General features: G+C 38.2%; 1 protein-coding gene across 4 annotated transcripts in view; it reads right to left on the bottom strand.

Moving 5' to 3' along the window:
- The window catches only part of Ppp1r12a (protein phosphatase 1 regulatory subunit 12A), a 108,564-nt gene that overhangs the window by 18,212 nt on the left and 76,472 nt on the right, over positions 1 to 13,880 (bottom strand). The window contains exons 10-17 of one of the 4 annotated variants that reach the window (XM_038314419.1): positions 12,940 to 13,155; positions 11,460 to 11,554; positions 11,076 to 11,180; positions 10,027 to 10,194; positions 9,470 to 9,646; positions 1,973 to 2,063; positions 722 to 922; positions 338 to 509 (exon numbers count right to left, since the gene is read on the bottom strand). In XM_038314419.1, coding sequence (XP_038170347.1) covers positions 338 to 509; positions 722 to 922; positions 1,973 to 2,063; positions 9,470 to 9,646; positions 10,027 to 10,194; positions 11,076 to 11,180; positions 11,460 to 11,554; positions 12,940 to 13,155 — 1,225 coding nt within the window. The remainder of the gene's footprint in view (positions 1 to 337; positions 510 to 721; positions 923 to 1,972; positions 2,064 to 9,469; positions 9,647 to 10,026; positions 10,195 to 11,075; positions 11,181 to 11,459; positions 11,555 to 12,939; positions 13,156 to 13,880) is intronic. The other 3 variants (XM_038314420.1, XM_038314422.1, XM_038314421.1) reach the window with 3 other exon arrangements.

The following is a 13,880-nucleotide window of genomic DNA, read 5'->3' as shown; positions in this document are numbered from 1 at the left end:
ATGGCAGGATCCCTGAACCAGCTGCTGCTCTACCACTCTATCACATCACAGACACTTCATTTCCTTTCTAAGGACAAACCTTTTCATCTGAAAAATTTATCTATCTTTCATTAAAAGCAAATCAATATAAACATGATTTATGCTTCCTCCTTGCAAACAGCTTCGATACTACAAGAATACAGGGGCCTTTGAATGTGCTAAAAATGTAGACACATAAGGAACATGACTGATTACATTGTTTCTGTCAGTACACCAGTTTAAGAGTTTCTTCTTTAGTTGCACTATTAACTAGGGAAACCTACCCAAAGGATTACTTGAAAAAAATATGGCTTCTTACCTCTTTCATTTTCTTTCGTTAATCCCCGTGAGTAGGCAGAGGTTATCCCTACAAGACTGTTTGGCCTGTTTAGTTGACTTGAAGCATAGAGTGTACTGCTTACAGTAGAAAGAGAGGATGATGATGGAGTGGTTGAACTGGAAGTTGATACTGGTCTGTAACGTGTATAAGTCTGTGGAACATTAAAGTTAAAACCCATTGGAATATACACAACATTGATTTCAAGGGACAAGTACTATCCTCAGCATGCCAAAGTCATTCAGATTCTAGCCCAAGCTGTTCACGTATTTCATACACTGTTTATTAGGCCATACATCTCAGCACACTCAGAACCATAAGAACCACCCATGACACTTAACACAGTTGTGCTGCCCATAGCATTACCTCATCGTAGGTTCTGGAATACTTTTGTTTATATTCATCTTCTCTAGATGTTTCTGACTCCTTCTTTTCTTCTTGTTTCTCTTTATCCTGTTTTTCTTTTTCCTCTTTTTCTTTCTCTTCATTTTCTTGTTCTCTAGTTCTTGTAGAACGACTTCTTCCTATTGTTTTTTCAGCTTCCTGAAGATCAGTCAGCGTTACCCCCTGCACATCAAAAAACATAAATGGTGAGACACATGCAAGGTCATTTACAAAGAATACTTTGCAAGCCGATAAATCAAATATGAATGTAATTTTAATATATAAAATCACATTCATTTTATGAAGAGCAACAATGATAGTAACTGAGAAAGTCATAACTATAAATAAGAAACTGTCTACATTCATAAAGTAACAAAATACTAAGAAAGATTGAAAAATCTGAATATATGTTCCTAATTTCAGAAGAGCCAATCCATATAATCCATTTATATAAAATACTACATATATTAATTTTTACACATTAACTTGAGGTTTGACAAAATCTTCAATAAGTAAGCAATGGTTTTGGGTTAGACTATTGAAAACAAGCTAAATGGAAAAAGTAGCTTAAGACCCAGCAAATGTAATGCTTTGAAAAGCAAGTAATAGTAAGGTTCAAACAGCTGAATCCAGACTATTGAGTTCCTCAACTCCAGAAAAGATCTACCATAATCAGACTGATGAGGAGGAAGTAAGAAGACAGTAACTAGCCCAAGAGATATTGTTTGTAGATTTGTTCATTTGGTGTTTTCAATATGGAACACCAGGCCTATTCTCCATTCCTCCACCTCCACATATTCGTGAGACATCATATGGCCAGGTGGTGGTGTGTCTGCTTTTAAACTCAGCATTTATGAAGTGGAGGCAGGAAGTGTGTTCGAGGCTAGCCTGGTCTACGGAGTGAGTTCCAGGACAGCTAGGGCTACACAGAGAAACTCTTGTCTTGAAAAATAAAAAAAAAGCATTATATGATTAATTCATTTTAACACCTATGAATACACTGTACCAGAAACCAAATTAGGAACAGAGGATTAAAACAATACTCAAAGAGAAAAAAGACCATAACTAATTAGATGCAATGTGATATCAAAAGTGTAACCTTATATATAAAAGCTATGGAAGGTTAACTCCAGCAATCTTTTATCTTTTCTGGTTATTCACACAGCAGAATGAAAATGAAAAGGTTGTATACTAATTATCTGTATGTTCTTTATATCATACACATAAATATACCTGTGTTGACCTTCTAGACTGTCTTGCTTGTCTAGATCTTGCTTTTCTTTGGGATTCAGACTCTTCGTCCCTAACGGGAGTGAGGTATGACCTATAGTAACAAATAAAAATTGTCATTTGGAGAGTCAATATTTATAAATAGAAATATTCACCAATGTTTGTAATTAAAACAAGAAAGCATAGTGTTTAATGAGTTAAAAAAAATCTTCAGAAAATGTCTCTGTACCTACTTTGAAATTCATTAATTCAGTATGACCATTCTTATTTTTTTTATTTTATGTGTATGGGTGTTTTGCCTTCATGTATGTCTGTATTATTTGCCTGCCAGATGCCCACAGAAGTCACTGGATCCCCCTGGGAGTGGAGGTACAGATGACCACCAACAACCATGCGGTGCTGGGAACCGAGTCTGGGCCCTCTGGAAGAACAAGTGCTCTCAATCCCTGAGTAAGCTCTATTTCTTTCTAGACAGGAAGCTAGTTATACTTAATACGGCACGTCGATTCCTTTCTTGTTTTATTGAATGGTATAGCTTAATTAAAAAAAAATATTGTAACTTAATTTTCAAAAAGAAACCAGGGAACTGAAGATTATGTCTTGCTCTATTGAAAGAGACATAATCATTTCACTAGCAAAGTGCCAATTCACAGATATGGAAAGGGTGAATCTAAGATCTACTGAGAAACAACTCATTCCATGTTACTTCTCTAGAGCCCCACAAATCCATTTATTAGCACTGTCCACTTAATGGACCATGTTATACCATTTTTTTTATTATATAAACAGAGGGGGCTATCTTTTCTACATCTACAATATTTTTAGGTATATCTTTCTTTCCAAACCTGGTGTGGGAGGTTCTTCTGTCTCTGTGTTGCTTTTCTTGGTTAATAAATAAAGAAACTGCCTTGGCCTGTTGATAGGGCAGAACTTAGGTGGGGAAGACAGAACTGAATGCTGGGAAAAGGAAAGAGTCAGGGAGAATCCATGGAGCTGCCAGAGACAGACGCTGGGAATTTTACGCAGTAAGCCACAGTCTCATGGAAATACACAGATTAATAGAAACGGGTTAAATTAAGATGTAAGAGTTAGCTAATGGGCCAAGCAGTGATTTAATTAATACAGTTTCTGTGTGATTATTTCAGTTCTGGGTGGCCGGGACAAACAAGCGGCTTCTTCCTACACAAACCTGACTTCAAATTCCTTAAACTCTCCCTGTTAGGCCTGCTTCTGCTTGTTTTAGCATTCTTAGATGATGTGTGAGATGTCTGCCTTAAAATCTCTATTGTAAATGTCAGAACGGTTGTATTGAGATGGGGACATGCCTGTTATCTATTTAAACTCTGAGTACAAATCATATTCTTTGGTTTTGTTTTGGAGACTGTTTCTCTGTGTAGCCCTCCCTGGCTCTCCTGGAACTCACTCTGTAGACCATGCTAACCTTGAACTCCTGAAGATTCATCTGTCTTTGTTTTCCAATGCTGGGATTAAAGGTGTGAGCCACCACTGCCCGGCTACAATTGTTCACATTTTGATTAAGGACTGAATAATCTACAAAGGGGATGAAGACTTGCCTCTTGGGGAAGCAGCACTGCTAGGGCCAGTTCAATCATGATCACTTTTTGCCACACAACCCTCATCTGTCTATAACCGTCAGGAGTTCTATGGAGAGTTTAGATCATCCCTCCTGCTCTGCTCTCCAAAGTCAATCTTATTTATTCCAATGAACTTTTAAAGGGGCTCCCTGTCAGCTTTAGTTCGCCTCTCAATTTGTTATCAGTCTGTCCTGTAACTGGACATTGTTCATTAAAGCACAATAAGCTCTGGTGCTGACTGCACTTTCATGCCACCTGTAAAACTCCAACCTCAGAGAATCTAGCAGCACATCACATACTCAGACTCCTTAGACTCATCCACAGTCCCCCCTTCCACCCCACCCCAAGTTCTTTAGAGACTCTAATTCCTTTCAAACACAAAGGAACTTAGTATACTGCCTATACTTTGTTTCTGAAGTCTATCTAAGACTAGAATACATGACTCATTGTTCTTAGCATTCATTTTCTTATATAAATAACTGTGAGATGACAAGCTTATTTCTAATTAGTGACTTTGATCTCAGCAGTTACGTAAAGTTCAATGGTCTGACTAGGCAAGAGAGGACTGCCTTTCTTTGCTGCCTCTACTGATTACAGCAATGGAGAGCAACTCAGAAAAGTTAAAAAATGGCTAAGAAAGCCAAAATGACACCTCAGCAATTATTCTGAATTAAGCTGTTTTTATGGCCTCTGTGCTAGCTAGTTTTATGTCAACTTAACACAAGTCTTAGTCACTTGCAGAGGGAACCTCAACTGAGAAAATGCTTCTACCTGACCGGGTTGTGGGCAAGCCTGTGGTACATTTCCTCCACTGATGTCTGGTGTGAAATGGCCAAGCTCACTATGGGTGGTGGTGCTGGGTGCTATGAGGAAGCAGGCTGAGAAAACCATGAACAGCAAGCCAATCAGCAGACTTCTTCCATGGCTTCCGCATCAGCTCCTGCTCCAGGTTTCCAGGTTGCTATCCTGAGTTTCTGACCTAATTTCCCTGGACAGTGGCCCACAAGTTGTTAGCTGGAATAAACTCTTCCCTTAAGTTGCGTTTAGCCATGGCGATTGTCACAGGAACAGAAGCCCTAACTACAACAGCCTGTTCAGGATACACTGTAGGCTCATCTGGCTGAGTATCACATTTCAGGAAGATGTAACTAATGAGAGCTACGTCCCAGAAGATGTCTTTCTGCTGTCAAGCAGCACTATGTCTATCATAAGGAGGGCTTCTTCTGTAATAGAGACATTTCACAAAAGAATTCCTTCTTACTGAATGAATCTCACAAAAATACTCATTCTGATCTAAATTCACAAACCCAAATTATAATTTTTTTAAAAAAATCTTGCTTTCTGCAACTTTAGTATGTTCTTCTAAAAGTGGAGGAGGAAAAAACCAATAAACAAAACATTTTGTCTATCAACTCTTCTTTAGCTTGAATTTTTCTTACAATCTTAATTGAGATCCTGTTACACATGCTCTCATCAGCACCACTACAAAGTGAATGATGTATAAATGAGTACATCTACGACCTGACACCCTTTCATCTGCTCGGCCACACTAAGCTTGGTATACTCATTCTACCATTGTTTTATAATGTTCATTCTATTTTCCTAGTTTTTACATACATGTAACAGATACTGCCAATTTTTCCATTAACAACTACACAGAATTTTCTATGTCACAAGATTTGAAAGGAGGAAGAAAAAACTCAATCCTGTATTAAAATTTAAGAAAAATTCTAGTGTATCACAAGGGTTTAATTTTATAGCCTTCTCTAGGACAATCACATGTAAAGAATTACAATGTAGTAAACGAAGTAACATGTATTTACTAAAATTTAAATAAAGGACATTTCCCCGTTCTTTCCCCTTTTTCTTTTTGTGTGGCACTCTACTAAATGTTGCTGCTCCTCAGTCTGGGAAAAAGAGCTATTTGTTTCATTCATTCAGCACATATGGGCTCATTGTGAATTCTACCAGATAAAAAGAAAAGTCTAAAGTGAGAGCTTGTCTAGAGTAAGACTCCAGATAGCTACATCCATCACTTCAGCCTTCATGAGCTGCTTTGTTAAGTAAAGTAGGAACGTGGACTACTGAGTTCTGAATTCAGCTCTGTATGAAATATCCACTTCATTCTTTTTTGTCTCATGTGTACGTGTGTGCTTTGGTTGTATGTGGGGGAAACGACATGTTTATGCATGTATGTATGTGTGCATATGTGTGTGACTGCATGTGAAGGCCTGAGGTTGACATCAGCGGTCTTTCTTGTTTGTGTTCCAAATTACTCATCGAAGAAGAGTCTCTTAATTAACCCAGGGCTAGCTCCCTCGCCACAACCACCTGGCATCTATACGGATGATGGGGGTCTGAATTCCAATCCTCACGCCTACACAGCAAGCACTTTGTCCACTGAGCTATCTCTCAAGTCCCACTTCACTATTTATTTTACCCTTATGGGAAAGAGCACTAACCTGTCATCCTACCTTTTATTCCAGCCTGGATTCTTTTTAAATTCACTTCCAAAATTTCCACAAACATTAGTTCTTCATAACCGTTGAACATAGGCAGGTTAAGGGGCTAAGTTACTAATTGAAAGGGTTATAAAATCTGTGCACTTTAAAGATTTTTTTCTAATGATTTATCTTACAAAATTTTATTTTACTGATATTTATTAGCTGGAATGCTATATTTACTTGTAATGCTATTTTAATTGGTCAAACAAATTGTATATTAAAAAAATGAGTAACATACTTCTTATTTCACACTTAAGTTTCTTTCCAGAGTAAATATATCCCCCCAAAATATCTATCTGTCTGTCTGTCTCTCTGTCTGTCTGTCTGTCTCTCTGTCTCTCTCTCTCTCTCTCTCTCTCGTATGCTGCTGTTTTGTCTGTATATACTCTGTGTGAGGGTGTTGAATCTCCTAGAACTTGAGTTACAGACAGTTGTGAGCTGCCATATGGGTGCTGGGAATTGAACCAGAGTCCCCTCAAAAGAGCAGCCAATGCTCTTAACCACTGAGCCATTTTTTGAGTCCCGAGTAAATAATTTTTGTTTTGTTTTGGAGACAGGTTTTCTCTATAGCTTTTTGTTTTCTTTTTCTGGAGCCTGTCCTGGAACTCATTCTGTAGACCAGGCTAGCCTTGAACTCACAGAAATCCACCTTCCTCTCCCTCTAGAGAGATGAGATTAAAGGCATGTAACACACCACCGCCCAGCTTGCTTGTTTTTTTTTTTAAAATAGGGTTTTACTATACAGTCAAGACTGGCTTGGAAATTATTATGTAAGCCCAGATTGGCTTTTATCCTGGGTGCTGGGATTATAGGCATGAGCCACCATGTATCCATGTCTAGCTCAGAGGTGTATATTTGTGCATGTGTGTGTGTGTGCGTGCGTGCGTGTGTGTTTCGAGACAGGGTTTCTCTGTAGTTTTAGAGCCTGGCCTGGAACTAGCTCTTGTAGACCAGGCTGGCCTCGAACTCACAGATCCACCTGCCTCTGCCTCCCGAGTGATGGGATTAAAGGCGTGTGCCCGGCTATATTTGTCTTTTTATATTTAAAAGACAAATGGGAGAGCTATGGGAAAATGGTGGAAGAGGGTAACTATACTAAAGCAAGAGTTATGTGCAAATATGGAATCATTTATAAGACATTCCTATGCATTTAAAATTATGGTAAATTACAAACAACACTGAAATATTTTCTACCATATTCTACCTGTTTGATGTGTTTCTACTTTTAAACAAACAAACAAAAATAATTAATTGTTGGGGGTTCCAAAGATGACTTGTGGGTAAGCATACTTGCTGTCTAAGCATAAGGGCCTTGGCTAAAATCCTTGGTTCTCATATAAAAGTCTACATTTGGAGATCTGCAGACACATCAGGTCAGAGAGAGTGAAGGGGAACTGGGAAGGAAGGATGAAGCAGTGTGCAACGTGGTGCTGATCTGCACACTCTCCCGAATTCACCTCTCCCATGGAAACTGATGATGTCAGCAGGTCTTCATCTGCCACCCTATTTCTACAGCCAAAGGGTAACTACTGCCAATACCCAGAGACAAAGAAGGAGAAGAAATCCAGAAAGGGATTGGCTGAGGCCTTGAAGGCAGACAGTACTGCCAGATAGGCAGAAAACATGGGAAACTAAGACGAAGGGTCTGAAAACCAAATGAAAACCTCCAACCCGGGTGTGGCAGTCTTTGCAAATTCTCTATGAAGGGCCCTGGTTTTACTTCTATGTCTTTGACTGACAATCCTACCCAAGTAATGATGGCATTAAATTGAAATCACTCTTTTAAAGCTTTTTTTTAAAAGGCAAAATAGTGATAAGCAGTGTTTAAGAAATATTGCTTTTAGTTGTTGACAGAAAAGAGATGACATATATTTTGTTTCTTATGCCTTAGAATAATCTTTGTCCTAACAATTTTTAAAATAATTTACTTTTATTTTATATTCGTTGGTGTTTTGCCTGCATGTATGCTTGTGTGAAGGTGTCAGATCCCCTGGAACTGGAGTTACAGACAAGTGTGAGCTGCCGTGTGGGTGCTGGGAATTGAGCCCAGGTCTTCTGGAACAGCAGCCAATACTCTTAGCCGCTAAGCCATCCCTCCAGTTCTCAGGATTTAATTTTCTAATCTTTAACACCCTTCATTAAAATTAATACTAACTTGAAGGCCACATGTCAATTGTCTCCTGAAAGACGGTCAATAAACCTGATGTAAGAATTAGTCTGAAAGCTGAGTGCTGGAGAACTCGCCTGGAATGCACAAGGCACTGGTTTTGAGCCCCAGCACTGAGGGGAATGGGAAGGTGGAAGACACATTCATACTGAATTCTGAAACAACCGATGATTCTGGGGTGGGGAAACTTTCATTACTGGGAATTTTATTTAAAACATGGAATGTTGAGGCAGAAAAGATTCTAGAAGTTAAAAAAAAAGTATGTATAGTAACCACCTTTCCATATAAGAAAAAATTCTGACCTAGAAATCATGATTAAGACCTGAGTGTCTATTCACAGTGTAACTCGGTGCATTTGATTCCTAGTGGAGAATAAAAGAGTAAGAAGGAAGCAGAAGGAAGGAAGGAAGGAAGGAAGGAAAGGAAAGAAGGAAGGAAGGGAAAGAGAGGGAAGGGAGGAAAAGCAAGACTAGGAAGGCAGTAGGAGGAGGAGTAAAGAGTGGGCCTAGAACTGGCGAGTTAGGTGTTGGCTTCATCATTAAGCTACGTTGCCAGCTCAATAATGTTAAGGTGAAAATTAAAAAAAATTCAAATACATTTTATTTCCTCTGCAAAGGGAACTATAAATTTTGGTGTGTTCTCCTAAGTAACTTTAGGTCTTCATAACACACACATGTGCGTGCACCAGCACACAAAGAAGGCAATTGTCTGGCTTTGCCTTAGATTATCCCAAACATCAGTTCTTTCAGAGATGGGTAAACAAGCCTAACGGCTAAAAGCTGCTAGCTCTGTCAACTTTCCTAGGCTGGAGCGGATACACACTATCTCATTTGTTAGCCTCTTAGAGACATGGTCATTGCGGTGGCCTGAATGAGAATGTCCCCCTTAGGGTCATCTACTTGAGTATTTGGCCCTCAGCTGGTGGAGCTATTTGAGGCGGCTTTGGAAGTGTGGCCTTGCTGTAGGAAGTATGTCATTAGGGGTGGGCTCTGAGATTTCAATGTGGCCTGCTGTTCCTGGTGCTACCACAGCACCCTGTCATCATGGACTCTCACCCTCTGGAACCCTCTTCCATAGTGGCCCTGGTCAGTGTTTTATCATAGCGACAGAAAGGAACTAATACACTTACCACATCTCTGGGAATAACAAAACAAAACAAACAAGCAAAGAACACAAATACCAAAAACTGGGCAAGCATATCAGCAGAACTAGTACTGTCAGGACCTTTACACACCTGCGTCTCTCCCTGACCTCTGATGTGGAGGAAACAGTGCCAGCAGTAGTTGTAGTCAGGGTTGTGGTAGAAGCTGCGGCATTTACAACAGTTGGAGCAACAGGAATGGTCACTGCGGTAGGAGCACTGTCCTTTTCTTTCTCAGTACTATCCTCAGCCCACAAACGATCTGAGGCACTATAGCATCATAAGCAGCAACACAAAAAGAGAAAAGGAAAACAGCTAAACAACGAAAGCAATTTCTAGAAGCTGAAACATGTGACAATGGGGATGGATTTTTTAAAAACACAAGATAAGACTTCTTGCAATTAGCAATCAAAAAGCTCAACGAGAGCTGTCAAAGAAAGAAATTTTTATTTTAAGCAATATGATTCAAGACCTTAGGTTTATTTTTTCCCCAGACATGCATAATTGCTGGTTTTGGAACCAATTTTTGCTTAAGAATAATTTTAATTAGGTAAATAAAAAAATCCAGAGCCCACATTCTTCTACACAACAACGCATGCACATACATAAGCACATAGTAGACCTGAACACAGACTGTCTCCGGGACTCACCTGCTCTGTGTGCCTGCAGAGGAAGACCCCGTGGGAATCTTTGCAGCAGTGCTTGTGCTGGAGAGTAGGCTTTTCTGAAGCCCAGCTGCAGAGGTAACTGTTGGTGTTGATGTGGTGCTTGGAACACTAGAACTAATCAAATCATCTTGTCTTCTACCAAAGGAGCAACTAAAGGAAAGAGTCATTTCTATATAGGATGTGTCTGTATGTGTATTCTATATTCACTATTGTATACATCACACAATTTCAAGCACTAGGAAACCAACTGTGTTCCTAATCATCACCACCAGCTCCAGCACCAAGAGTTGCACCTACAACTTGCTAGAGTATAGATTAAATTCACCAATTTGATAGTGTAGAATTTTATGCCTTCTCCAAATGCCTTCAATAACAGTCAGTACTGCACATTTTTTAGAATATGCTATATACAATCACACCAGGCTGGCTCTAACAAAAACGTGGAATGGATTCATTTAAGCAAAATAAAGCATTTGGCATTTGTGAAGAAAAGTTTTTAGCCATGGGATAGATCCTTAGGAATGACCCATGTCTACATTACATGTGCTCACATTTTCTCCTTTCTCAGTTGAGAATGAAGTTCTGTTTTAGTTTAGTTCTCTCTCTCTCTCTCTCTCTCTCTCTCTCTCTCTCTTGCAGAGAACGGAGTCCCTACTCTTCAAAATAGCAACACCAAGATTTTAAATGGAAATACTCTCATAGCTCTGAGTTCTAGTCCAAATAGCAATGTTCCAGATCACAGACAATGGCTAAATCAATTATGACAATGATCTATTTCAGCTGACTTATTTAGTCAATCATAAGAAGTTCTTTAGAAGTGTTAGACTCTAAAGGATACTTCATAATATACCAAGTTTAATTAAATATATACACAGAGCAAGTTCACACCATCTTTAAATATATACTGTGTCTCTAAATTACAATTTAACACAAAAAAAGATACGGTAGTTAAAAGATGTGCATAACTGATATTAAATTGAGGGCTGTTTTTATAAGAACATAGAGAATCTACTAACAAATCACATTATTACCTTCTATGGTAAGTGGATCCTTCAATGATTGAACTATTCTTTTTAAGATCATCTTCCCATTTTCTTCTTGTGTAAGAACTACTTGTTCGCAGACTTGAAGAGTCTCTGTGAAAAGAACGCCCTTCAGATTCTGGTAGATGCTGCATTAGTGTCTGTCACCTCTTATTTTGCAACTTTCCTTTCTATGGTCCAGCAACAATGCCTTCCTTATCATTTATAAACACACCAAGCCTGTACACACTTATCACCCAGGGACTGTGCAACCAGTGTTCTTGAGGACACTGAAACCCCCGTACCACATAATTACAGTCCTGACCTACTAGCACCACTGGTAATAATAAAGATTCTGCAGGGAACACATAAGATAAGCCCTACTGCACATACCTGTTCTCTTTCTCTTCAATGTCAGATGTACTGGCTAGTCTCCTCGGGATTGTAGGTGCAACATACGCAAGTCTTGTTCCTTTACTATCTTTCTCCTGAAAACAAGAAAAAATCACGCATGAAAAAATTGTGTTGGAATCCTTAAGAAAAGGTTTTTAATAAGGTATACTTATATGGCCACACAATTTACTGTTCAGTATTTTCACAGTTTAGTTCCTGAACTTTAAAACTGATACAATCAATCAGATACTACAAAAGCAATGAAGAATACCTGGCTCAACCAGTTTTCTTTTCATTTTCCTTAGGCTAAATTAGAAAATAATTTACTATAACTGTAATATAGTCAAAATACATTTGTTTGTCAAAATTCATTTATTTCTTTTGAAGAAATAAGGTTCAAATCTAGTACAACAAGGAGTCACTTATGTTACATAAGCTGTTTTTAGCTATAACAATCCATGATTTAAGATATGAAGACACTGAAAATGAACATTAACTAAATCATTAACTACATTAGTTAATTTAATTAATTAACTAAATAATTAACTAAACATTACTACAATATGTGGATGAGAGTATGTAGCGTCAGTGATAATGGCACACTGCCAGTACACTTGGAAAAAATGGGCAATAAGTTATAAAAAAGCAAAAACATTAAAGTGAGTGAAAAAAAATTTCATATTAGAATGCTTAACACACAGTAATACTCAGAGAAAGTAAACTGTATTAAAAAAAAACCTAAGAAATCCAATCACAGAGAATTCAGTAAGAAAACAATTTTGAGGAGCCCATTTGATGCAATATAAATATTGTCTTTCAAAATGTCATTAAAACTGTTTATTAAGACAAAAATCAGAAAGCTGGCCTAGCAACTGAAGGTGATAGATGAAAGTAATTTGATCATAATCACATGCTAGAAAAACATTTCTATTCCTTAACTACAGAAAACATTCTATAGTAAATTAAATAAGCCTATTCATTCCCTAATATACTCTATTACAAGTGGTAGGGTTTGAGGGGCTGGAGATGGCTAAGTGGTTAATAACACTCAATGTTCTTGCAAAAATCCTGGGTTTGGTTCCTAGCACCCACACAGCTGCTCTACAATCGTCACTCCAGTCCCAGGGAACCCAACATCCTCTTCTGTTGTGTGATGCATATACACAGATGCAGGCAACACTCATGCAAATAAAATAAACAAATCTAAAAAAAGTATTGAAAAGAATTTTCAAAAGCTTAGTATTTTCCCCAAATTTAAAGTTTTAAGTAAATGCAACTGACCTTCCTGGAACTCACAAGACAGGTACATTATATACTACATACACACACACACACACACACACACACACTATAAAGTTTGTGAATTAAGTTGATACCTAGGGTCTAATGATGCCTCGTAGAAAATGCATCTGATTTGCAGATTTTATGCTCCTGGAAAAGCAGTTCAAGTTTATTGAAAGCAGATTATGAAATATGTTACCTTTTCTTTATTGTCCAAAGAGGATGAGAGTCTCGGACTTGAAGCTGAACGTATTACACCTGCAGTGTCTTTTTCCTTCTGGGCTTCTTTAGCTGCGGTGATTTCTGCCAGTGCACCGTAACTGCCTGTCTTTCTAAGTCCTAACCTCCAGGACGCAGGGGACTCATCTTTTCTTTCTTCTTCTTTGGGAGAAATTTTTGTAGCTGATGTTGGAAACTGTTTTCATTTCATGAAGGACAAAAACAACAAGTTATCAAAGCAGCCCTCAGTTGGAAACAATCAGCTTACAGACAATGTCTAGGATTTTAAGTGGCAATTTCAGGAGAAAACATTTACTAAGGTTAATGTCTTAAGGCAAAAATAAAAAGATCTAAACCTTAAAGAGTAAACAGACCACCTTTCCGAGGTTAGCGTTACAAAAACACACTACACACTTCATATCACACAGAGAATTATGATGCAAATACAGAAAAAAAAAAGATGAGCACACCGTAAGGACTTAAACCATGCATCTTTCGAATCAACACTCATACGAAGCTTGTTATGCTGTAACCCAATATACATTCTTGCACATAGAAATGCCTCACCATGGATTTTTCGCCCTTACTGGGCACCAGCACAATGCCAGTTTTGCGCAAGCCCTGCCTCCATGATGCAGGATCTACTGACTCCACAGGCATGAGAGAAGCAATGAAATCAAACTAAAGCCAATTAAAATAAGACAGGTCAAGAGATATAGATTCAAAGTATGAAAAGAGAAAAGGGATGTTAAAAGAAAAAAAACAACACTTTTTTCCTAATTTCAACTTTATAATAAACTAATGCATAGTAACTGTGTGGTGGCCTAACCTTTGAAAGACGCTAAAACCAATTCCAGCTGCAGCAAGAGGTAATTAGGAATTATCTAATAAAGAAAACTCCAAACTAGTTAATGGCATAGA

The sequence above is a fragment of the Arvicola amphibius genome, chromosome 17 (assembly GCF_903992535.2).
Source record: "Arvicola amphibius chromosome 17, mArvAmp1.2, whole genome shotgun sequence".
Taxonomy (NCBI): Eukaryota; Metazoa; Chordata; class Mammalia; order Rodentia; family Cricetidae; genus Arvicola; species Arvicola amphibius.
Note: the sequence above shows the minus strand (reverse complement) of the source record. Positions and strands in the feature narration are given on the sequence as shown.